Source organism: Dipodomys ordii, unplaced genomic scaffold (genome assembly GCF_000151885.1).
Source record: "Dipodomys ordii isolate 6190 unplaced genomic scaffold, Dord_2.0 Scaffold119, whole genome shotgun sequence".
NCBI classification, from domain to species: Eukaryota; Metazoa; Chordata; class Mammalia; order Rodentia; family Heteromyidae; genus Dipodomys; species Dipodomys ordii.
Window position 1 is genome coordinate 2,111,736 of NW_012267335.1, and position 25,471 is coordinate 2,137,206.

General features: G+C 42.4%; 1 protein-coding gene across 1 annotated transcript in view; it reads left to right on the forward strand.

Annotated features, from left to right (window-relative positions):
• The window catches only part of Slc10a7 (solute carrier family 10, member 7), a 170,397-nt gene that overhangs the window by 141,175 nt on the left and 3,751 nt on the right, over positions 1-25,471 (forward strand). Inside the window, exons 8-10 of the mRNA XM_013029562.1 lie at positions 4,607-4,772; positions 5,879-5,930; positions 9,120-9,193. Of these exons, the coding sequence (XP_012885016.1) occupies positions 4,607-4,772; positions 5,879-5,930; positions 9,120-9,193 (292 nt within the window). The remainder of the gene's footprint in view (positions 1-4,606; positions 4,773-5,878; positions 5,931-9,119; positions 9,194-25,471) is intronic.

Sequence of the window (25,471 nt, forward strand, 5' to 3'; positions counted from 1 at the left end):
TAATAAATGTTTGGTTGGCTTAAAACACATGAACAAAAATGGCCATGCCTAAATTATTCATTTTTTAATGTATAGGGTTATATAATTTATGTAATTAAAGAATATTTATCTAGAAAAAAACCCCAATGAATTATTAGATGGCTCATCCTTTGTGTGTTACACAGCAAAGTATTCCGTAAATTATAAAGTAATAAAGTTAGTCAAAAAGTAGCACAGGCCGTTTGTTTTTAAGCACTCTAGGGCTGGAGGCATGCCACAAGTGGAAGAAGACTTTCCTAGGAACCGTGAGGCTCTGAGTTCAAATTTTAGTACAAAACTACCAAAACAAAAATTCTTTGAAAAAAGTATTCTAGATACCAATGAACTCTACTGGCTTTCCCCCCATTTAAGGTGCTTTGCTTGCATCTACTTACCCCTCTCCTGTATTCTCCTCTTAGGATTAATAATCACAACCACCTGTTAGCCTGGCTCCTCTTCTAAGGGTCTCTGGCCTGATCCCTAGAGATCATCTACCATGTTAGGCATTTCATATTAATTAATCCTCAATATGCTTATTTTTACATCCTTTTTAGAGATGAGGCACAGTAATTCATCAAAGATCCAGCTAAAGAGTGGAGTCAGGATTCTAGGTCAGACACACCAGCTCCAATCTGGGCCTTGACCTTCTGCTATGGTTCCCTGGAAACAGAGGACACATTCCTATACAGCCACCTGACTGGCATGGTAGCATGCTAAGCATGTTGTCTGGGCTCCATGCCTTCATATTCACCTGGATGATATTTGTAGTCTGTCATGAGAATGAAATGAAGCAGTAGTGGGGAAGAATTTCCCAAAAGCTAAGTGGATGATGGATATTTATTGTTCATGTATCTCTTTATAAGCAACCTAATATCACTTCAGATCTAACCAGTATTTAATCAAACATTTTAAACACCTGTGTTCTATAAATTGTATCTGACTTCATCTCTAGCAATATCCTTTCAACAGAGTATCAATTAAGCAGAGCCCAAATGCTCTGAAAATACCAGATTCTATGCAATAGGGGATGAAAATTGAAGAAAGAATCTAAAGCCACCTTGAAGAGAAATACATCATAAAAATTCAGGCTTAACATGATAAATTATCTGTCATATATTCTCACTCAAAAATCAATTTGTAAATGTAAAGACAGAGTAGAAAGAAAAAGCAAGGAAATACCTTGACAAAAAAAAATCAAGAAAACTGAAATGATAGATAATATGCTTAACAGATACCTTGGTGCAGTGACATTCTTCATCTAAGATATGTCATTTTTACAGGTCTCTACTTGGAAGTTCTATAGTAATTGATATGTCACTCAGCTTATGAGAAGTTCAAAATCAAATTTAAGTTTTCCTTTAACCTTTCCAGCTACTTAGTTTAAAATAAAGAAAAGCAAAATGTTGAGGATTAGACAATAAAAATAAAAAGCTTCTTCCTATGGGCAATTTCTTTTCCTTTTCTGTAGGGAAAAACAAACAAGGAGAATTTGTCTCTTAATTTGTAATACCACAGTGTCTCTGAACCAGGAGGACAAATGAGTTGATACAGGTTCTGAGGGGAAAATACCTTGTCCCCCCTCATTTTGATTTGTGTTCTTTCTCAAAAGAGAAGACATACATTTCAAGTTCTATTGAGAGTATGGTATTGTTCTAGTCTATCTCTAGCAGTGTTATTTCCAGTAAAGTTATGAAAATCTTCAATGGGGCCAAAGAGTTTGGAGAATTTTCTAGTGATGTGAGTTTTGACACATGGAGGATGTGTAAGTTACTGAAATGTAAGTTTATTGTGCAAGCACATGTCAACGCAGCCTCGCTCGGTTTTGTTTATGGAACATTTTAACACTTTTCTAGCTATACAATGCAAAAGCAGCTGCTTTGTGAACTTAATTTTAGAGGAACATGGAAAAGCTCTATGGAGCCTGGAAAGATAGGAAATGACTTACTTAGGAAACGCAGACAGATAACATAGCAAGACTAAAATTGTCACCATTTTTCCTCCAAGGGTTTTGTTTCTCCTATGGATCTATCCACTGCCCAATTTCCCAGTTGTTTCCTCCACTGAAATCCACCCATGAATATGTTTAGAAGAAAAACATTCTGCTTAGGAGGATTCTGTTTCTTGAGTACCAAATTACTGCTCATAAAGTTGGTTGATGTTTCGATATTTGTGTTGGTTTTAAAATGGTTTGTCCTTTAAATTATACTTTGTTGATACTTCATTGTTTTGTCAGAGAGGGCTGAGATAGTAGAGAGAAAGTCACTTTTCCTTTGGGAATTCTGAACATACATTCCATAGTTTATTTTATAGTTAACTTATGTGCCTTTAACATTGTATATCAAAATAGAACTGAATGACAAGTATATTTCCATACTTTGGTATATACTCCATTATTTTTTAAAATTATATTTTGTTATCTTTAAGTAGTTGTACAAAGGAGCTACCATAAGTGCAGTGATCCATGTCACTATGGTTGTCATCTTGATCAGTTTCACTATTTCATTCCTCCCAACTCAGCCCCTCCCCTCAATTTTCCTAATTTCATAGGATATTCAGTGAATATTATGACTGCATTCACCCATCTTCCTCCCTTTATTTATCTACTTCCCTCTCCTTGACATTCCCACATACCTTTGAAGTGCCAGTCTCCTGGTATTCATGTTGTTGGACCATGAGTTAGTCTTTCTAAGGAATTACAGGAGTTAATTTACATTAAATTTACAAGACCTTCAGACCTCTGCTCCCAAACACAGTAGAGTAGGAAATGACTAATGTCACCCATGGCGCCATATTTGAACTTGGCCTGTCTGGATCAGTCACGATACCGCTAGACTGCCACCCGAAGCTTCCATTCTCCAAGACCTCAGTCCCCAACACTGGGTAACAGCCACTCTGAGCTCTCTATATTTTACTGCACTTGAAACTTTAAGGAAAAGAATTTTAAACAGACAGGTCACCATGGGTTGAGATCACTTGTACCTCCATATTTCATAAATCTGGTTGTTATTTTTATATAAAATCTACTTTTAAAAAGAAATTAACCATGATTTATCTGAATATAACTCTTTGGCCTTCGTCCTTCACCTCGTTCCTATCCCTTGTAATAATTGATCAGCTTTCTGCCATGTCTCCTGTTATTTTTGCAGTTTGCTCACTTAGTGAGTCCTTGAAAGGGTGGTACGCTCCACAGACATTTGTTCAGAAGTTCCACTGAGAGCACAAGACTCCCTCTTTTTGGTCTAAAATCTTCAGTGACTGAAACTATGGGCAGTGCTGAGACCTCTATAAACTATTTTCTTCTACGTGCATCCCTACTGATAAAGTTTAATTTTAAAAAAGTATAATTTTAGCAACAACAATAAAATGCAACAGTTATAACAACATAATAACATTTGTTTAAAAACGTATGGATCGATTACTTCTAGAATCTTTCCACTTGACATTTGCAGAATACAGTTGACCAGGAGTCCCTGAAACTGCAGAAAAACAAAGCCAGGGCTAAGGAGACTAATTGTAGTTTATTTTGTTCTTAAGTATCTGTAAATATATGTTCCATGGTGAATTTAAGCCTTTTGGGTGACAGAGTGGATGGTGTCAGGACCCATCAACCTTGTGTGGAAAAGTTCCCTGACCTCATTACTGCTAATGGATCTGTGCAACTCAGCCTGTTGTGAAATCTCTTGTTCAATTATGTAGGATAATGAGGGAACTTAATACGTCTCAACTACTCTACATGTAATACGGCTCATACAGCTTCCTTCAAAAGCGAAAGAGGATTTTAAACAGAGTGCTTCAAGTTTATGTCCACACAAAAGTTCATGCCAGTATCCACATTGTCCTGATTTTAAATATCTGATTTGGTTTTAAAATGTGAAGGAATTGCTGTGTGACCTCATATTTCACCAGTCCTTTCTGTAGAAGAGTTAGGACAGGCTTATTCATTTTTAAGTGTTAATTTTGGAATTCTAAAAGCATGCAAATGGCATTTGTCTCTGGATTCACAAAAACTCTAGATATTCAGAATGTGAATTATTTAAACTCCCACAACACATGCACTTTTGCTTTTCAAGCATGAGTTATAATTTAATTAAAAACTTCTGGTGCATTGCTGGTGTTTTAAATATTAATATGTTCCATGGATCACTTTCGATTATCTACTGTCTTGAAATTCTTGAAGATGTCAGATTTTTAAGATTCCCAAAGTTGCACTTGGAATTGTCTTTGAGGCAAAGGGGGCTGTGATAATTACACACATCCATTAGGATCAGCAGAGGAGATAAACTTCGGGGAGGCTTAATGGGCCCGTCTCAGTGACAGCTAGCAAAGAGCATTTGGCATGATTAAGGATGGATTTGAATGTGGTTGGAAATACACTCTCATTATGGACACCCAGTGGAAGCTGCACTACAAACGTTCAATTCCCCAGGAGGAGAGTGGCATGGCAGGGAAGCTTTGAAATCCACTGTGGCCATCATCCAAATTTATTCTCTTTCCTTTATGTCTTTTGGCTGTCAGAAGCACTTTGCAATGCCCAACTCAACTCCCTACATCTTGGAAAAGAGGCCACCTGTTGCTCTCTGTGTTTCAGATTGTCCGAAGATACATCAAGGATTGGCTTGAGAGGAAGAAACCTCCGTTCGGTGCTATCAGCAGCAGCGTGCTCCTCATGATCATCTACACCACGTTCTGTGACACGTTCTCTAACCCGAATATCGACCTGGATAAATTCAGCCTCGTGCTCATCCTGTTTATAAGTAAGTAGGGAGATGGGACACCCCCCTGACTCCCCCTCCCTTGGTCTCTTCAGCAGCACAGCAAAGCAATCTGCTCCCCAGCCCCAGTCCCAGTGTTAAACTGATTCAAAATGAATATTCAGCTTGTATTGTGTGTATTCAGTGACTTTAGCATGTGTGGTGTTCTCTAGGAAGACGCCAGTTATGAATTTAGTATTAATCCCTTGTTTTCCATATCTGGTGCTCCATGTTGATTTACCAGAGACGATGTTAGGAACAGAGCCTTACTCTCTGTCAGACTCAAGCATCAGATCAAGCAGTTTGTTCCCAATTCAGTTTATTGTTAAGTAAACCAATTTTATCCCATATTCTGCTTTACATACTATGATTTACAATATATGACACTATTATATGTATAATGATTTGGCTATATTGATTCAGATGTGAATATTTACATCATATTTTCTACTAAAAGATACCCCTGATAATATATCACTTTAAGGAGCAGCAGGCTATAAAATAACCAACCTTTTGTTATATTTATTCTAAATACCAAAGACAACTTCTATTAGTATTATAGTATCAAATAATCTTGTTGTTATCCAACATAGAGATGGATTTTCCCAGTGTATATTGTGTGGTACCATGTTTGTGCCTTGTGCTATAACATACTCTTAACTGAGCAAACCAAACAGCCAAATCGTAAAGAAGATTATAGATTTTTCCCAAGTAGTGGATATCATAAATAATACCTGGGGATATTGTCAGTAAGAACAGATTAAGCCAGGTGCTTGTGCCTGTAATCCTAGTTATTTAGGAGACTAAGATCTAAGGATCGGAGTTCAAAGGCTACCCTGGTTAGACAAATCCAAGAGACTTTTATCTCGAATTAACCAGCAAAATGCTGGAAGTTTGTTTAGTATCAGCACTGAACAAACAAAAAGAATAGGTTAAGCCCTATGAATTTCAATGATTGTATTAGTTTAACAATGAATATTTGTTTGGTTTATTTACTCGTTTTTCTATTTGAGTTCCCATAAGTTTCAAATGAAACTAAGCATACCAGTAAATACGCTAGAGATGTACCTTTATAGTGCTAATTCAGATTCAATATTTTTTTTCTGCAGTAGTTTCTATCCAGCTGAGTTTCATGCTATTAACCTTCATCTTTTCAACAAGGTAAGCGGTAATGCATCTTTTCTGTTAGTCACTTAAAATTACTTTTTCTTGTAGTAACTCTTGGCAGCTAGTTCACTATAATGTCCTAGTTTTCTTTCTATCTTCTTGGCCATTCTGTCCGGCTTCTGCCACCCTTAGACTGTGGCCATCACTAAAGCATCTGTCCTTGTCTCCTGTCTCCTCGGTCTACCCCACATGCTTGCACAGCCTCCTCTGTTCTCCTGCCTTGAGCTGTCCACTTCATGCTGAGAATTGTAAATCTAGACTTTCTTTTCCGGTGTTTTCCTAAGGTCCAGGACTATTGTTTTCTTTCCCCTTTCATTATCTTTCCCTGGCTGTCTCCATAAGACCTTAGACACACGAAATTCAAAATGGAATTCATCTCTATCACAGCACATACTCACTGCTAACTCTACTTCAAGGCCCATTGATATTTTCTTAAGTGTTTCATGCTGCTTCCAATGTCTCAGACTTCTGTTGGCCACTCTTGGGTTTAGAAAGCTCCAATGATTAAGAATGAGGTTCATTTTATTAAGTGCTAGGCCCTCCAGTCTATGTAGCAAGGTAGTCTTTGCTATCCCAGGAAGAACTGTGTGCTCTCTCATTTCTGTGTTGGCTTAGGCTATCCTTGTACCTGGCTTGGTCTCTCTATCCTAGTTTTTCCTAAAGCCTTACCGTAAAGGCCGATTCTTCCAGCAGTGTTTCTCATTCACTAGATATTACATACATACATACTTTTGGTATAAAAGTTAGCACAGCAAACACCACAACTGAGAGGTGATTCTAATCCTGCATGGGTTTCCAGGCTAAGTAAATGTCCTCTGAGTAGGACAGTAAAACCACCTGCGTCCCATGCAAAGCAGAAGGAAGCTTCCAAAGAGAGCGGTAGAATCTGCTTCCCAGCAGAGATGGAGCTCGATGTGTGTCCAAAAGAAATGGCTATTGCTTAGAACACAGAGATGTGGATGAAGGGATTCTAGGGGCAGAGGAAGCAGGAATGGAACATGGTCATGCACATACCTGGTCACATAATACACAAAACAAACCAATTGAAGCTATAGTTACAGGAAAGGTGAGCGTGGCCAGCTTGTCAGGCCTGAACTACAGTGATGGTGGTGAGTGCCCAGAAGGACAGGCTCTACTGTTAAGAGGCTTGAAATAGTGCCAGGACCTTGGCTTGGGACCTTGCATGAGGTACTTGGTTCTTACAGGCCTGTTATGGCACCAGGCAGATGGTACATGACCAATAAAAATATACTGACTGATGTAAACTGAAACATTTTCTCAAGCTTGAGGTAGTAACTTATGAAGTAAGAATAAAGCCTGGCACCATTAAATCACAGAGAAATCGTGACTTCATTGTATATGTCCGCACATAGGAGCTATCTGAAGGGATTTCTTTCTGTGAATGACTTGTTTCGCCACCTTAGAAAAGACGATTGCAGTTCATTCGCTGACCACTGCTGGTCCTTGTAGCACAAGTCACTCATCCTAAGGGAGATGTCAATAACTCCTTTGTGAATGGAAAATTCCTTGCAAGTGTAGCACACTGGGCGGCCATTGCCGTCCTTGCTGAAGGGGAGTGAGGGTGGGGAGGAGTGAAAGTATTGCCAGGATTCCTTTCTATTTAGAGATGAGGTAGCTAAGCCTCAGCGCTCTGAGTTAACTTGGTTAGTGCTGTGCAGCTAATGATAAACGAGATCTCCTCTGCAAAACGGGCTGATGAAGCACTAGTACAGAAAGCAACAAAGGAAAGAATCTCCCATGGATGTGGCCTCCTCTCCAAACGGTGGGTTTCAACAGAGCACTCTCTGAGGACGTTTGCTGCCCCACATTCCATGCTTCTTCTTGTAAAACCTGACATGTTTTCCTCTGTGGCTACCACAGAGGAAGGCAAAATAAATATTACGTGAAAAACACTGATTGAAAGCTTTGTAAGAGAGAATTAAAAAAAAAAAAAAAAAGACTGGTTGGGAAGAAAAGGAAATAAAGATCTCAAGGGAAGCCAAAGTGATCAAAAGAATTATAAAAAATAAAAACAGGATAAAAAGAAAGTCAATATTAAAAAGAGATAAGGTAGAGTAACAAAATAAATAGTAATGTGATTCCTTTCAAGGACGTGAATAGAGATGTTCATCACGGAAAATAATTGTAGTCATCCCAATTTACATAAGGTGAGCAGAGTGCTTTGTTGTTCTGTGTACGGTCATGACCTGGCTCCACGAAGCCATTCTCCACAGATTATGGCTGGGTACCAGTGACTGGCCAAGATAGCTGCCCTCCCCCATGAACTGCTGCTATCTTTTTGGTGTTCTTATTATACTTTCTTTCTGAGAAAGCAAACTGAGCTCCTTAGTGTGGGGCAAACTACTTGAGCTGTATGACCAGCTGTGCTTCGGGTTCCCTTTTTACATAGAGCAAGGCAATGATGCTATCTCCCGCTAAGGCTGCTGGGAGCCCATCCCAACACATAATTGGTTTTGATGAAAAATTTTTGATGCTTAATCTAGTGTGGAATAATAGTAGGACATAATAGTTAGGAGCATTAGTACACTAGATCTGTCATTTACCAGCAATGGGACTTAAATAAGCCACATAGCTTCTGTGTGCCTCCATTTTCCCATTGATAAATAGAGGTATCATGTTGCCTACCTTTAGGGCTTATTGTCTTTACTCCCACGTGAAGATCTTTGAGAAGTTTTGATGTTCTCCCCCCGCCCCACACACGCCAATAACTGCTTAAAAAATCACCAGGCACCAGTGGCTCATACCTGTAATCCTAGGTACTCTGGAGGCTGAGATCTGAGGATTGTGGCTGGAAGCCAGCCTAGGCAAGAAAATCCATGAGACTCTCATCTCCGATAAACTACTCAGAAAAAGCCAGAATTAGCTCTGTGGCTCAAGTGGTAGAGCACTAGCCTTAAGTACAAAGAGACTCAGGAACAGTGCCCAGGCCCTGAGTTGAAGCCCAAGGACCAAGAAAAAGAAAAGATGAGGACTCAGAGTGATCTCTAAACAATGAAGTCAGATGTATGACTTCATACATCATCCGTTTCAGTCTAGAATAACTTCCGCCCCTGGAATTGATGTAAGGGATGTTCGCATGAAGGTGGGTACTGCAGTTGATTTAAAATAAGTTACGTTGTCTTTTCCCACAGGTATTAACAAATAACTTTTTTTTGCCCCTAGGAATAACTCGGGCTTCACAGCAGCAGATACAGTGGCTATCATCTTCTGTTCTACACACAAATCCCTTACGTTGGGTAAGTGATTTGCCAAGTTCAAAGCCATATATTACCCGCTAGAGTAAAATCTGGGAAACACACAGAACTCTTCAGGTTAAATGAAAGGGGATGCTGTTGGTTCTGTTAGACAAACAACACTACCAAAGTAAGGAAGGATCCTGGCTTAGAAACACTATTCTTCCTTCAATCTCTGAGGGCCTAACTCTAATGCTTTCAGATTTAGCTTAATTTATAACCATGCTTTTCAGTTCTCATAAAAGACAGCTAGTACAGAATGTTAATTCTAGAACTGGGATGGGGTGGGAATGAGGAGTCAGGAACTAGCTTCAGTTTCCTTAGCTTTCAGTTTAAGGGATTTCTTTCTTCCCTTCCTTCCTTCCTTCCTTCCTTCCTTCCTTCCTTCCTTCCTTCCTTCCTTCCTTCCTTCCTTCTTTCCTTCCTTCCTGTCTGCCTGCCTGCCTGCCTGCCTGCCTGCCTGCCTGCCTTCCTTCCTTCTCTTTTTCTTTTTCTTATGTGCCAGTCCTGGGGCTTGAACTCAGAACCTGGGTGCTATTCCTGGACTTTTTTGATCAAGCAAGCTCTCTACCACATGAGCCATAGCTCCGCTTCTGGCCTTTTAGTAATTAATTAGAGATTAGAGTCTCGGACTTTCTTGCCCTGGCAGACTTCGAACCACAATCCTCATATCTCAGCCTCCTGAGCTGGCTTACAGTAGTGAGCCGCTTGTGCCCAGGGGGAATTTCATTTCTATATTGAACATTCTGTTTTGTCGTCTCTATGGAAGCACTCAGAAAATAACCTCCCCTCCCTGCTTATCTCAGAGAGTTCGCTGGTCATTCTTTATTCTTCATTGACCAGAGAGTACTTGGGTATGATTACCAGGTGGGTTTGTTAAGCACTATACTTTTACTGTGTCCATTTTCACAAGATCCAACCCATGTCTCCCTGTTGTGGTGGCCTGATAGCACAGGCAGTGAAGCTGTGTATTCACAGTGACCTGACCTGAAGGCCAGTGGAAATGCTTATCTGCTGGAGTTAGAGCAACACAGCACCAACCTAGTGTGAAGAAATCATATTCTGAAAAATAAGGGGAAATTTCAGATAATATCTGTCAGCGTGATCCTTTCTTCTCACACAAAGATGAACTAGAATGGATTATCATACAGCTATTTGGCACTTGAGAAATATATCTTTCTCTTTGGAAATAACCAATAGAATGTTTCATCTTGTGATCTTCCCCTCCCCCCACCACACACATCTCAAATGGAATACACAGGGTAAAACATCAAATACCGTTTATCGTCACCTTTAGTACTTGCATTTGAGAATAAATGGTTGTAGGCCCAGTGGTGCTCCTGTAACTAATGAAGCAAGGATGGAAACCCTTGCTTGAGAAGCTTCCTGAATATTCCTTTGGATCTATACCTTAGGTTTATTTTATTGTCCTCGCTTTTCGCCCTGTCTCAATCTCTTCTATGTTACTTGCGTCTACACACATGCTGAATTTGATTCATTGCTTTTATTAGAGTCTTTGCCATTGATTGATTAGTCCTCCGTATTAGTACTTTTTCTATTGATTGATTGCAGATGAAGTGACTATTTGACCTTTAATTATGAGGCTTCCTATTGAAAATGACAGTGAGCTATGGCTTCACATAATACGTCTGGAAAGCCTGACGTGATGCCATTCCCTGGAGTTCGTTCAGCAAGAGAGAGGAGGCCTGAAGGAAGTGCAGGCCCACCGCTGGCCTTCCTCTGAAACAATGCTACAGGGCTTGTTTGCTGCTGCCCTCCTTTAGTTCCCAAAGCAGGGCGGAAGAAGGTTCATATTTTGTCAAGAGGGGATCCCTGACCGTAGGCTGCCATGTGAACCATGAACTCTCCCAAATTATCCTCTAGTTTGAACGTGATATTTATGTACTACCGAGATGATGTTTTACATAGGAGGGATTGAAGATCAGCTTGTACTCTAGTTGAGAATGGCTCAGTGCACAACTCAGCAAGAAAGAAATTAGGTCTTAGATATTGGTATTTTACTTTTTATTTATCTTTTTCTTTTGAGTATTCGGATCACTTTGCTTTTTCAATATCTGTTTCAAAAAAAGTTATCACTACATTTAGGAAAAAACATTTCAGAATATTCGAGGTCTTTCGTTCAGACATATATTTACATTAATTTTTAGTGTGTTTAAGTAGCAAAATGAAAGTACATATCTAAGTGTGGTAGCTATTGGCAGTTAAAAATGATGGTCCCAAATTTCTCGTATTTGCAAAAGCTCTCTGAATTAAATACATGCTACTTAAATTTTAAGTTTTATGATCCAGCATATATCTTGCCCTTTACAGACACTGTGTACAAAATCATATCAAGGCAACTGTTCCTCGAGTTGTTGATGCTTCGTTATGGGTCTATTATGACCAAAAGCAAGCTGCTGGAGGACAGCTTTTGGATAGACACAGTGTTTAGGAAAGAGTGGGAGGACACCTGTCTGATTCTAGTCTGGACGCAGGTTCCAGTTTTCCCACCAAAAGCTGGAACTTAATGCTGGAACTTGTTTCCCAATCCATACTGAGAACAGAGTGGCACTTGACCGTTTTTTCCAGTTTTACCTTTCTGTAAGAGGACACTTCCCAAACCAAGTGGGAAGGAACGGAGTTCTAAATGGAATGGTTATGTAACCCCCCCTGGCAGGGTCACAAAGGAGGACCCGGCAGAGGCCGGTGCTTCCTCAAAGGGTGGAGACCGCTCACGCCCTCCAAACTTTTCCTAGTGTAATCAGAAGCTTTTCAAGAAAAGATGACCTGTACCTCAGACTGAAAACACCCTATTATTTATGTTCTATTTTATAATTAAGTTATTAAGTGTAAAAATAATAAAAATTTACTTGGAGTTTATCAACTTTTAACTGAACTAAACATAACATTTTACGTTGCTGGTATCCTTTTTCCCCCCAACACTTATTTGTGATTTCCACTTGACACATACACATGATTTTAACAGAACTACCCTGTAATTCTGCACCACACTCTGTAAAGCACATAATCTGTGTTGCCTAAACAACCTTCAGTGATTACCAAATCAATAGGATCTTAATTTTATATGAAGAAATGAAAACAGAAAAATGTTAATTTATCCTAGATCGTATAACAGAGACTGGACACCAGGCCATTTGTCTTCCAGAGGTGCAAATGATTATAGGAAAGGGAAGTACTTCAAATACCAGAAAGCACTGCATTGTTTCCAAACGCTGTAAATGTGAGATCTTGGCATGGATTTAGATCATTTAAATTCCTTCACGATACATTGCTACTTACATTGTAGTTTCAGAATACTTAACATCTATAGTTGTTCCCATAAACATATTTTATGTGATCCAATTATAAACTGGGACTCAGACCTTTCATTTTCTTCATTATAACCAAAAAGATATATCTTTGTTTAAAGTGGGTCTTGGTGAGTTAGCTTTCATCTCATGTGGCACTCCTGAAGAGCCCCAGTGCTCTTGACAACAGGCTGTTCTGGTGGAAATAGAAATCCAGAGTAAAGACAGAAAATAAAGTCATTGGAGTATAGCCACAAATATATTCTTGTCCTGCAGTTCGCTTCTACTTATAGTTCTGGAAGGAATGGCAGTATGGAGGCTCTGCCACTTGACAGACTCTTAAAGATACCACTGAAAATAGGGATTACTACCCGCTGCAGAAAAGTAAAGGCATGTCTGTCGTACGTGAAGAGACATATCTGCTCAAACCAGGAGAAGATAATGCCCCTTAAAGGTTGCTGGGTACTTTTGTTTTGCATTTTTGCTTTTGAATTTGATGTCCGAAAGTCATTGCTAGCATATCTAGATATTGTGATCAAAATTTAGGGTGACCCCCAAGGCTCTAAGTAGCAAGTATGAGATTAAAGATAATAAGAATTCTATAGAACGTTCTGGCCTGACCCTCAAGCAAAATTCATCCTAAGAATAGGCCAGATGTCAGCCCAGAAGATTGGGGCCCTGAGGCCCCACACCTCTCCTCAGTTTTCCATCGAGGACCGCCAGATGTTTCAACCATTTGCAGATGCATTCTCCCCTAGGATCCAGAATTGATTTTGGTGCTCACTTGATGGATCATCTCCCAAGATCTAAAAGCATGTTCTACCTTCCTCATACAGTTACCTTGTGGACTTCCTTCTATTGTATCTACATTCAACTGCAATCAAAATTTCTGATTTAAAAAGAAAGAGCCAAATTATGAGAGTAGTTCTTGAGTGTAGTAATATGTTTACTTTCATTTCGAATATTGTTTTACCCAAGTTATACAATAGAGTTCTGTACCTTTTCTTGATATATTCCACATGGTTACAGTAGTAATAAAACCAGGGCTAATGCTAATTGAGCATTTAATAGGCAAGCATGGTGGCATAAGCACTTGTTCCATGAAGTAATTTACTTTAAAATACTTTGGTGTTGACAGGGTGGAATTATGTATGTACTAGTCAGGGTAGACTTAAGCACCAGGGACAGCCAGTTGCTCTAGTGGAAAATTCTCACTTGAAGTATTCAGCTGCTGTGTTACAGAAAGGGAACACTCCAGGGGCAGCTACAATTACTTTTGTTATCTATCTCTCTATCACCTAGAGACCTTCCTGATTAGCATAATGAATTCAGAAACAGATTTTGATTGGTGAGATTCCTGACTTGTTATTTGGCATGATAAATGTTGTAAGTGGGTTCTCATTGATCTGCCTAAAAAACTTAAGAAAGAAAAGAATCTAGCCACCTACTGGTGGCTCATGCCTATAATCCTAGCTATTCACGAGAAAGATCTGAGGAACTCAGTTCAAAGCCAGCCCTGGCAGGAAAATCAGTGAGTCTGTTATCTTCACTTAATCACCCGAAAACTAGAAGTGTCACTGTGGCTCAAAGTGGTAGAGTGCTAGCCTTGTGTGAATGAGCTCAGGGACAGCGCCAAGGCCCTGAGTTCAAGCCCACGGCTAGCAAAAAAAGGAAAAGCAAAGAATCTAGCCAGTGCCATAAATAGCCTGTATTTGAGTCCTCAAGGATTAGTGAAAGGCTTGGAGCTCTGTGAAAAAGAGCTTGTGTGAAAGAGCTCAGGGACAGAGCCAAGGCCTTGATCTCTGGGGTTCCTGTCCAGCTCAGCTGTGGCCACCAGCAACTGCCTGAAAGAATCACTAGTTCTGCTGTGGCATGTAGCTGAGCCTCAGAGATCTCACACACAAGGTGCTGTACTGTCCAGAAAGTCAGAGCTGGGGCTGCCATGTTACAAGACAGGTTGCATAAGCTGTTTTCTCCTTAGTTACAAATACTGGACTTAAACATACCTAGATGGAGCCAGGCGCTGTAATTCTAGCTACTCAGGAGGCTGAGATCTGAGGATCATGGTTTAAAGTCAGCCTGGGCAGAAAAGTCTACGAGACTCTTATCTCCAATAAATTACTCAGAAAAAGTTGGAAGTGGCTCTGTATCTAGAGTACTAGCCTTGAACAAAAGAAGCCCAAGGACAGTGCCTAGGCCCTGAGTTTAAGCCCTAAGACCATCACAACAACAACAACAAAAACCTCGATGGGGTCAGCTTTCTTCCACTCAAATCTGCTGGTTGTAGAGGGTAGGTAGCCGTCACACCGCCCCCCGCCCCCAGCATCGTTTGACCACTACACATTATCTGTCTGGCTAAATCTGGGAGTTAGCTTGGTGTCAGACTTCCCAGAAAGACTGCATACATACACCAGCTCACATGACACCCACAGTCACTGTCCCAGATAAGGAAAGTGAGGTTCAAAGTGACGAATAGCTTGCCTGGCCACATAACCCCAAGTGGCAAGCCCAGAAGCCAGGGACAGGCCTGACTGAGAGCCACTGTTCTGGACCTCAGAGAGCTCTCCACAAATCCGTGCTCAGAGACAGCCCTGGGTCCACTGGCTACATCAGGCCTCATCTGTGTGACTTCTAGAACTCCAGGAGCCAGTAGCTCACAACTGTAATCCTAGCTACTTGTGAAGACAAGCCAGGGATGATTATGGTTCTGTACCAACCAAGGCAGACCAAGTGTAGAAACCCCTCCCCTCAATGGAGTGCTGGTTGCGTGGCGAATGCCTGATATGCCAGCAGTAACTGGAAATGATCAGTAAGTGGATCACGGCCTAGGCACAGTCCTAGAAAGCAAGACTCTGTCATAAAAATAACCAGCCCAGAAAGAGGCTGGAGGCACAGTTCAGAATACAACCTGGCATGCACAAGGCCCCTAGTTCAAACCCCAGCACAACCTAAGAATAATTATTATTATTGTTTTCAGACTTTGAGAGCTGGGATGTAGCTCAGTGGTAGAGGTTTTGCCTAGCATTTGGAAGGCCCTAGATTGCATCCTCAGGACCACCAAAAAACAATTGTAAGTTTTGAAAGGTTTATATATTTAGCTTCTATATGGATACCACAAAACTAGAATTTCCATAAAAGCTATGGGTAAAATTAAAAGCTTCTCTAACATCATTTCAGAATGCATGCCATTTGAAAGTTATTCTTATATGAAACCCTTTATAGAAGGAAGTGTGTGTGTGTGTGTGAGAGAGAGAGAGAGATTTTCCAAAAATCTACCAGTTAGTAGATACTTGGGGAAGTTTTTAAAAGAGACTGAAGATGGGCCATGGCATTCCCCAAATTCAGCTCTGAAAGGGACAGCAGACAAATACAATCACCAGCAAGATTTATCAAGAACACTGATAAGCAGAGAAGGTCGCGCTGGCCTGGCAGGATCCCAGTAGGAAGTTTGGCTCCCACAGTAGTTACTGCCCAGTGCTGTAGATGTGCTTCAGACCAGCTCCAGTTTCAGGGACGAGGGCCTCCCCCGCTCTATCTTGTAGTACTCAGGTTGAGCTAAAAGAAGCTGTTTCATGACTCTCCTCATCTAAGAAAAACAACGTTGATGGCCTAATGGCTCTCATTTTGGGGGTGTCTGATCTGTGCCACACCAGGTCTTTCATATGCACTCTCACTTGTGTGCATATCCCTTTGGGATCATTATCTTAAGTTCCTTTTGGTGTGGAAAACCAAGGGATTCTAGAGTAAGATCTCCTAACACTGGTGATTTCGTCAGGACCCAAACCGAGGTCTCTGCTATCAGAGCCCAGAGCCTCAGCAATGCAGTGCCTTGGCTTTCATCCCCAGCAGCACAAAAACAGACAAGGAAAATAAGCTACATCTCCTTGCTCGCAGCCACAGTCCTCTGGACGTACACGCCTGCACTGCACTCATTGCTGTGTTGCCTGCCATGTCTGAGAGATGGAGCTGGGGACCTGTGACCCCAGTTAGCGCTGCCTGAAGCTGTCGCCCCGCAGGCCAACGGCCAGGAGATGGGAGGGTGGCAAATCCCACATAGTGCACTTCTGTCTGTACACCAGATCCTCATCACTACGCGCTGCTTCCTGTCAGTGTTAGAGGCTCTTAACTCCAGCTCTATGTTTATTTCAAACTAACTCCCCCACCCCATCCAGTCCAAGTAGCCACAAGGAGATGAACTGTCCATGTTCATGCACCCCAAATCATTCATGTGCACCCACATTCCTGACAGGGAAGTTCTCTAAGAAGTAAAGGAAATAGATTCTGATCTCCCTCCCTCCCTTTCCTTTACCCACCTTCATTCCTTCCTTCTTCCTTCCTTCCTTCTTTCCTTCCTTTTCTTCCTTCTTTCTCTTTTTCTTTCTGTCTTTCTGTCTGTCTTTTTCCTCTCTCACGCTCTCCAGGCCAGCACTCCACTACTGAAGCACCCTCCAGTTGTTTGGGGCACTGGTTAATTTTTAGATCACATCTTGCCCAGGCCCGTGTCTTGAACGACAGTCTGCCTGTTTTAGCCTTCCGATTGTTGGTGGGATGACAGGTGTGTGTCACCGTGTCCAGCTTCTCTTTCTAGAGACGGAATCTTGAGAACGTTGTCAGCCAGGCTGGCTTGAATGCACAGTCCCCCTGATTTCACCCTCCCATGTAACTAGTGTGGCAGGCAGGCACCACAGTACCCCAGCTGTGGGTTGAGAAGGGAGCTCAGGCTGGCATCAAGCCATGATCCTCCTGTTCTTAGCCGCCCAAAAAAGTAGGATTACAGGCATGAGCCATCATACCCAGCTTCTTGTCCTTTCTGATGAGGTTACGGCCTTGTCCAAGGGAGTCAACAACAGCCCATTGCCCAGGACTTCCTGTTCCTCTGCACTGGCAGTCACTTATGGAGCGGTTTATTTATTATCTTTATTAATATTTAGAAAGTTTGCCTCCAGCAGTACTAAAATGCGCATCACAGAACACTTGTTTACTGTGTTTGAAGTGAAGGATCTTACCCAGGAGATCCCATTCACTTGAAGTTATAGCGCTCCAGCTCAACCAGCGAACAGAGATGGGTGAAAAACAACCCTCCTTTCAGAGTTGCATCTCTCCAATTATTTATTTGGTCATGTCTCTTCCCAGAAGTTCTCTTAATTGATCCAGACACTATAAACCAGGCTGCATGTATTAATGACAGCCAGCACCATGCTTCGTTACACTAAGGGGACAAAAAATGAATCTGCAGCTGCAAAGCAAAGGGGACACACATCTCCTCTTTGTCCTTCTACAGAACTCTAACCAAAAATTAAAGTCCACTGCCCACTGTGTAAAGCTGTGGGGTACCTATTTGGTTTATGACATGTCACCTTGGGGATGGGGGTAGGAGGAGATAGAAAACTGGACATGACTCATAAGAGGGTTAGACACCAGAAAGCCAGCCCAGGATGGAATGTCATCTGTACCAAAGCATATTTGTGGTACCCTGGGGCTGACAAGCCCCACAGCTGCCTTTGCTGTAGATTTGCTCTAGGGGGCACTAATGCAAACATACATTCACAACATGTACTACGCTCATTTATTCAAACAGTATTCATTCGCTAACTCCTATGTGTCAGGCTCTTAAGGCCCCGTGTACACCAGTGAACAAAACTCAGAAAGTCCTTGTTTCGATCTTGTGGTGATAAGCAGATAGAGCCTAGCCTATCTCATGGCAGTGTTGGAGAGAGAAACAATCCAGGAAGGAGAGTCAGGTGTCTGCTGGGGGACTTTAAGGACTCATTGGCTCAAAGCGCTGAAGGAAAGAGGAAGTGAAGCTAGACAGAGGGAGGAATGAGACTCCAGCCAGAGGAAACAGTGAAGGCTAAGGACCTGAGGCATCCGTGTGAATGACGTGGTGGGGAGAGGGACCAGTATTCAGGGAGCAGAATGAGGAAAGAGCATGGAGCCCGCAAGGTTAAAGGTAAGAGGCCAGGGAACTGCAGCACTGGATTGGCTAAGCGTTATTGGTCATTGTGAGGACTCGTCTTTTCATCAGTGTGACAAAATCACACTTCCCAGGTTGGCAGGAGTCTCTGTGGCTGGGCAGATGGGCGGTGAGGTGAATCGGGAAAATCAGGAAGAGTGGTGAAGGCTTTGATCCCCCACAGGAGCTCAGGGTGGTTTATTCCCGGGGTTAGGGGTGAGAAGCTTAGGTTACAGAAAAGTGAGATAGGTCTTTTTAAGAGAGATGGGCCTAAGGATAAAGAACTCTGGGTTTTCACTTCCCCCAGTCAAATCTGCCTTGTTCTTAGGTGTCAAAAGACATCTCATCTATGACCTTCCTTATAAACACAAGGCAATCAAGAAGAGTCCTGCCAGGAAATGATTCAAGGCCATGTAGACACACACACACACACACACACACACACACACACACACAATGTGTCTTTAAGATAATCCATGTGAATTTGAGACACTGCTTGTTTATATTTATGGCTGGAGCTGCCCAGTGCTGATCGTCAGCGTTCTAGGGAAATAGGAATTTAGGTGGCGATGGTGGCCACAGAACCAGTGAAACCAACGCCACGCCAGCAGTTCCTCTACACCTCAGGCTTGAAAAGTTCAAGTGCTTTTCTTTAGCAGTAGAAAACCACTTCTAAAAAAGCAATCATATGAAACAAGGCAGGCTTTCCAGTGTTCGTCAGATGGTCTCTGGTCTCTGCTAGTGACCATGTTAAATGTATTCTCATGCCCTTGTGTTATTTTTCTCGTATGAAGTGCTCATTCTATTTTTGATGTTTTCACATCCTGTGAGTGTGAATGTTAGCCAGATTTTCTCTGTACAAGACAAGCAGCTCTTCCCTCGGCCTAGAAAAGGAAGAAAGTGACGTGACCACTTCCTGCCCGCGCCATCTCTGCAAACATGGCAGCCCCTCCTGGAAGCCACAGCTAGGAGTTGAAGGAAGCCTTTCTGGCTCAGATCTTGAATTCATTCTGAAATTCCCTGTTTGCTAATTACAACAACAGCACTGTCAGACAGGTGAGGGTGTACCTCATCTTCTGAGGCAGAACCTTCCATTGATAGAGTTAAATGTTTCATTGGAAGCATCTGGTGAACCGGCCCAGGCCATTCATTAAACATCTTTTCCAATCAGAACATACCATTCAGTGATAACACCAGCTGCTCATTCAGGTCTTTTCTTGCATCTTTATTTACATAAAACTTTCAGCCCAGGTAATTAAAGGCTGAAACACAGTCTTTAATTTTCCTAATGGGCTGAAAAGGGTCATCAATCCAGATTCAAAGTGGGTCAAGGCTGCCAGGCATAAGCATCTTTGTTCAAAGAGGTGCCTGCCTTCCATTCCGTTCTTTCTGGAAGAAGTTGCCACCCTCCCACAGTCTATGTTGCTTTTACCCAATGTCCCTATCCTGGAGAGTAAGTTCTAGAACAGACACCCAGTCCTGCCGTCTGTGTCCGGGAAATAAAACATTGCCATCTGCAAGATGGGGATACTAATAGTGGTTGTACTCATGTTATGTTTCCTTTCTACTTCCTAAGAGGCTCTACAGAAATGTTTTACTTGCTAGGCTTTGGAAGGTTCCAGAATGATTTGGGGGAAGTCCTAGCATAGCCAGAATGAGAACCAGAATGGGCATCACTTACTTCAAGGCCTCTATTGGACAGCAAGCTCTGCCGTACCTATTAGCCTGGAAGTTGGTGGCCTTTCTTTTTATGCCCCCGAAAATAACCAGACTTCTCCCAGAGCCAATTTTGCCCCCAATGTTTGTTGCTTGCTTGCTTGCTTGCTTGTTTCTAATGAACAGTGTAGCTTTCTTTGCTGGTCCCGTGCCATGATGTTACTGGGTGGAGTTGTGGTCTCCCTGGCTTTGGCATGGTGCCCTTCGAATTCTCTCCCCGACTGATGAGAAGGAGCATTTGCTGCATGAGGACAGGCATTTCTGTCCACGTATTGCCTCCACCTCAAAGAGTGCCTGGCACATAGCCGTAGATGGGGACTCCTTGTAGTCCAAACGTGTACCTTCTCCCTCTTGATCTGTAAAACAGCAACAACAGCACTATAAAATAGGTCCAGTTCACTAATGTGAAAGCTGAGTTTAAATATGACCCAACCCAGGACACACAGGATAGCAGATGTGGGATGCCAACCCAGAACTGGCTCGGTTTCTTGAGTTGTTTTTTTTTCTTTAGTGCTGGTCCTGGGCCTTAAACTCTGAGCCTGGGCACTGTCCCTGAGCTTTTGTGCTTAAGACTAGTGCTCTACTACTTGAGCTACAGCTCCACTTCCAGATTTTTGGTGATTAATTGGAGATAGCGTGTCATGGACTAGCCTGCCTGAGCCAGCCTCAAACCATAGTCCTCAGATCTCAGCCTCCTGGGATTATAGTCCAGGCTCTCTCCCAGGTTCTTCACACTCCATGGTTCAGCCTATGTAGGTCACTGATGCAATAAACAATAAATCCTTGCATGAAACAATCTCTTGTTACTGAAAATTAGCTTGCTTTAGGATAAATCAAAAGCCCATTCTAACCAATTTCCAAAATCATGGTTGTACTTTATCATGGCACATTTCATGCTCTAGAAACTGCATAGAATTGCCCCTTTGTGTATTTAGTCTTTGAGATAAATTAGTGCCACTGAGTTTGGCTTTCTATGACTATACTGTCTCTGCAGAGAGTGGGGAAGAAGGGGTTTGTGCACATGGCTATGTGTGGTGGGTAAGGGGGGTCACAGAAATCAGTGTTTAGCCGTGTCTGAAAGAATAACTGTGATCCTTAAACACCGACTGGCTTGAATTTCACTTGAAGAGACTGTCTACCGTGATAAGCTTCCAAAGCAAACACTGGCTTTTCTGAGGGATTCACTGAGAAGGAAGAGACGGAATTCAAATAGCCGTGGGTAGGACATTTGGGTGGTAAACTTATGGATGTTTCTAACGAAGAACAGACTAAACAAAAGTGGAAAGTCACCATGACAACTGAAGAGAGAAGCAACTGGATGCCAGATTTACCGCAGCTCCCTCCAGAACTCAGTGAGACCAGGAGAACGCGTTTAAATGGAAAACAAGTCATGTGAATTCAGGCGAATGAGTTTTTGAAAGACAGGAAATGATCCAGGTGATTGGAGGGTATATCGACTCTTAGCTAAGTGGGGAAAGTCGGGGTAATATTAGACTCCCAGAGCCATACCTATTTCCTCAACAGTTAACTCCATACTCTAATACTTATTTCAGATTTTGTGTTCATGATCAATGTAATTTTTTTCCTTTCTGCCATATCAAATATATTTTTCCTATGTAATATATTCATCTCCCAGAGGGGTGCGTAGGAATACCTTCTCTCTCAAGTCCAGTGAAATTGGTATTTGTTCTAAATATTCTGTCTCAACACAGGAAACCTTAACACTTATTCTTCTATCATCAGTCATTTCTGTATTGTGCACCAGCCGTATGCTTAAATGCTACAGACCTTCAGGGGAACTAAAGCCTACACTAAAGCAAATAACAGTGACATAAATCAAGGATTTAAGGTACATGAAGTACATGAGAAGAATTTCTTCATCCTTCAAAAGACAAATCAGTAAGAACTAGGGCCACCTTCATGGTGGAGAAAGATATAAAAGTGGGCCTTGATGATCCATCTGGTAGGCATAGACTCGTGGAGAAAGGAGGAGCTCCAGGCGGGGCCGGGCTGTTCTAGACTGCCAGGCCTGAGGCAGGGCAGCAATGGACCCTTGCAGTTTGGCTGGTGAGTAAAAGCAGCTGTAGTAGGTCCAGTGCTCAGCCACAACCCACCACACGTGAGTTACTCAGGTTCATCACCCACCCTACACCTCAGTCTCTGTCATCTCTAAACCACTTCCGAAGCTGTTGGTAAGGATTGGGATCATGTCGACTAAGTGTGTAGCATGCAGTAGCACTTACACAATGGAATGGTGACAGTTGTCTTTTTTTTTTTTTTTTTTTTTACCCAAAGTTTGAGTAGGTGGAGGATTTGATGAATGGTTCCTAGAAAGTCATTGCTGCTCTTGGGCAGGGCAGTGGCTTTAATTAATGTGGGGCTGGAGAAGATGAATCTGGCTGTGGTTAGTAGGATTGATGAGGGGAAGAGTCTGAAGACAGGGCGTTACCTCGGAGGCTGGATGCAGGATCTTGGCTTGGTTTTATGAGGAATCACATTAAGAAGATGACGGTGAAAACTGAGTATGAGAGAGAAAGGCAAAGAAAGGGAGACCAGATAGAGCATGGTGACTTCATCTAAGGGCACACACAGCAGGGTTTGTCCGAGATGTTCTCATACTTTGAGACTGGACAGGCCACGTGTGCAGCAGACGTTTCTGGTGTGCTCAGACAAGAGCTACCAGAACACAGCACCCCGAGCCCGGGGGCCTGGACTGCTTTTCTCCTTATATCTCGAGCAGCTAGATCAACAACTGACAGATGGAAGAAGCTCAGTAAGCTTTATGAATAGCTGAATGAATGAGGGGCCGGAATCCCCGTGGTGCACCTGTAGGTACCGTAAGGGAGCTCTGAGCAGTGATCTAAAGTGGATAATTATTATATTGAGAACAGCAGAGCAGCCGTCAATGAAGGGTCAGCAAAAGCCCATATTTAATCTGGAGAGAAAATAATGTCTGTTTCTCAAAATAAAGAACTGTGTCCATCCAACAGAAAGTAGCAATTCCTGAAACTTTTGAACACTGATACGAAGGGAATTCCGAGGACATAAAATAAACATATTTAAATGGAGGGGGTTCTGGGGGGGCGGCGGGGGGGGCGGCTGGCAGCTCTCGTCTTGGTCCGTATTGTTTTATCCCTCCCATCCTGGGCATAGGATAAAAGCAGAGCCCTGCCTGCTTGTTAGTAGAAGAAAGCCCTTACGTGAAGCTCCTACTTGGCAGATGTCAGTTGAAAGCTGTGCTTATGGAATATGCCGCGATGTCAAACTCTGTTGGGTAATTTTAGACGAATGTGTCATGTGTGACATGGAAATATGGCTTGCTGTACATTAGTGATTTCCCAAGTGTTCGGATGAGGTAGTGATGTGCAGAGAAAGTGCTCTTCATCTATCCACACAGTGTTCTTGTAGAGCAAGGGGGAATGCTTTTGGTGGAAATTACTTTAGTCAGAAAAAGAATCCATTTACAATCTGCGCCTTCTAACATCTCTCAGACAATGCATTGTATTAAAGAGGCATTTTTTGATTAATGTTTTATAAACATTTTTCAGCATGACAGCTTAAAGTCCCTGTAAAATTGTAAATGCGCGCATAGTGTTCACTTCCATAAAGTCAAATGCCATCTCATAAAGTCTCGTTGAATCCTGTCAAGCATGGTGACACACTCAGTACCTGGGAGCATTAAAATTAATTTGCTTCATTTATATTACTTCAGTGATGGCAAGATGAAAAGAATCCTACATTTCAATTTTACTTTATGAAGAAAACTCTAGGAAGTTTGTTGGGGTTTTTAAATTATTGCTATTACTTTTTCTTGAATTAACAAATGTTAAGTTTTTAAAAAAAAAATGGCACGATAGTCTCCATAGTAACTTCATGATGGAATCTGGGGGAAAAATGTGACACAGATCCACTCACTCATCCCGCCCCTCCGAGCACCTGCTGTCTGCTGGAGGGCGAGGAAGGCTTCCAACCCAAGGAGCTCGCACCTTGGCAGTGCCGCAAGGCTGGCGTGGGTCTGCATGCCATGGAAAGACCTGACAGGCAAGCCTCGAGACTTCAGGACTGCTTCCCAGGTGAAGCAGCCGGAAAGCAGAGACCACAGGACATGGAGGAGGCCCAGCGCAGTGCACACCCACCTTAATCCCAGCTGTCTGGAATGCAGAGCTAGGAGAATCATGGTTTGATGTCAGCCTGTGCACAATAATTTCCTGTCTCAACAAACAAGCCGGGCACAGCGACACATACCTGCCATCCAGGCTACATAGGCTGCAGAGGTAGGAGGATCATGGTGAAGCCAGATTCAGGCAAAACCTCAAGAATATATAGAGATAGAGATGATATGGGAGACTGAAAAGCAAGTAGCCAGGAACTACATTTTGCATAAAGGTTTGACATGTGTTCAATGGTAACAGTAATTGAAAAGGCTGAGTCTTGTTTGCTGTGTTATTTTTTAAAGTTATTTCTGCGCCGTCATCTGGCATGCCAAGGAATTTGGGTCCTCCTCAGAGGCCAGAAGAAAGAAGAAAAAAAGGAGAAAAGAAGGACAGGAGGGAGGGAGGAAAGGAAGGAGGAGGAGGAGGAGGAGAGCTGAGCTCCTACGGCTCTTAGTTGAAAAAGCTGACATATGTACACTGCAATTCTGAAGAGTGTAGCTATATTAAAACAATTGGTAATAACTGTTAAACGGCTGGTGTCTGAATTGTGTTAGCTGTAGAAGCTCAGAAAGTCTGCTGCATTACAGCTGCTTAGTAAGTGTACCACCAAGCGAACTGCACACCTGCTCCATGCCGGTAGTGGTGGAAGTGTGTGGGTTTCCCCACGTGTTCCTTGTTAAGACTCATGCTGTGCGGTGGAAGTGTCCAGCACTGACTTGACATTCAGTTACTAGAGTTGTTTGAGGTTTGCTTGGTGCTGATAAAGCACTTTGGGATCCTTGGCTACAAAAAGGAACATGCAGAGGGTGGCTTGGTGGTAGAGTGTGTGCTTGTTAGCACGGGTGAGGTTGTGGCTTCAATCCCAGGAGAGAGAGAGAGAAAGAACGCTCAATGGATGGATGGGTGGATAGATGGATGGATGGACTGATAGAAGGGGGAGGAGGGAAAGGAGTTTGAAGGGAAAGAGGAGGGGGGGAGGGAGAAAGAAAGGAAAGGGGGAAAACAGAGAAAGTGAAGGAGGGAGGGAAAGACAGCGGGGGAACATGCAGAACTTTCATTCAGCCAACAGCATACCATATAATTATGCTCATGCATCCTTTCAACGTCAAATAATGAGCTGCACACCTTTGACCTGACTCCAGATTGGCGT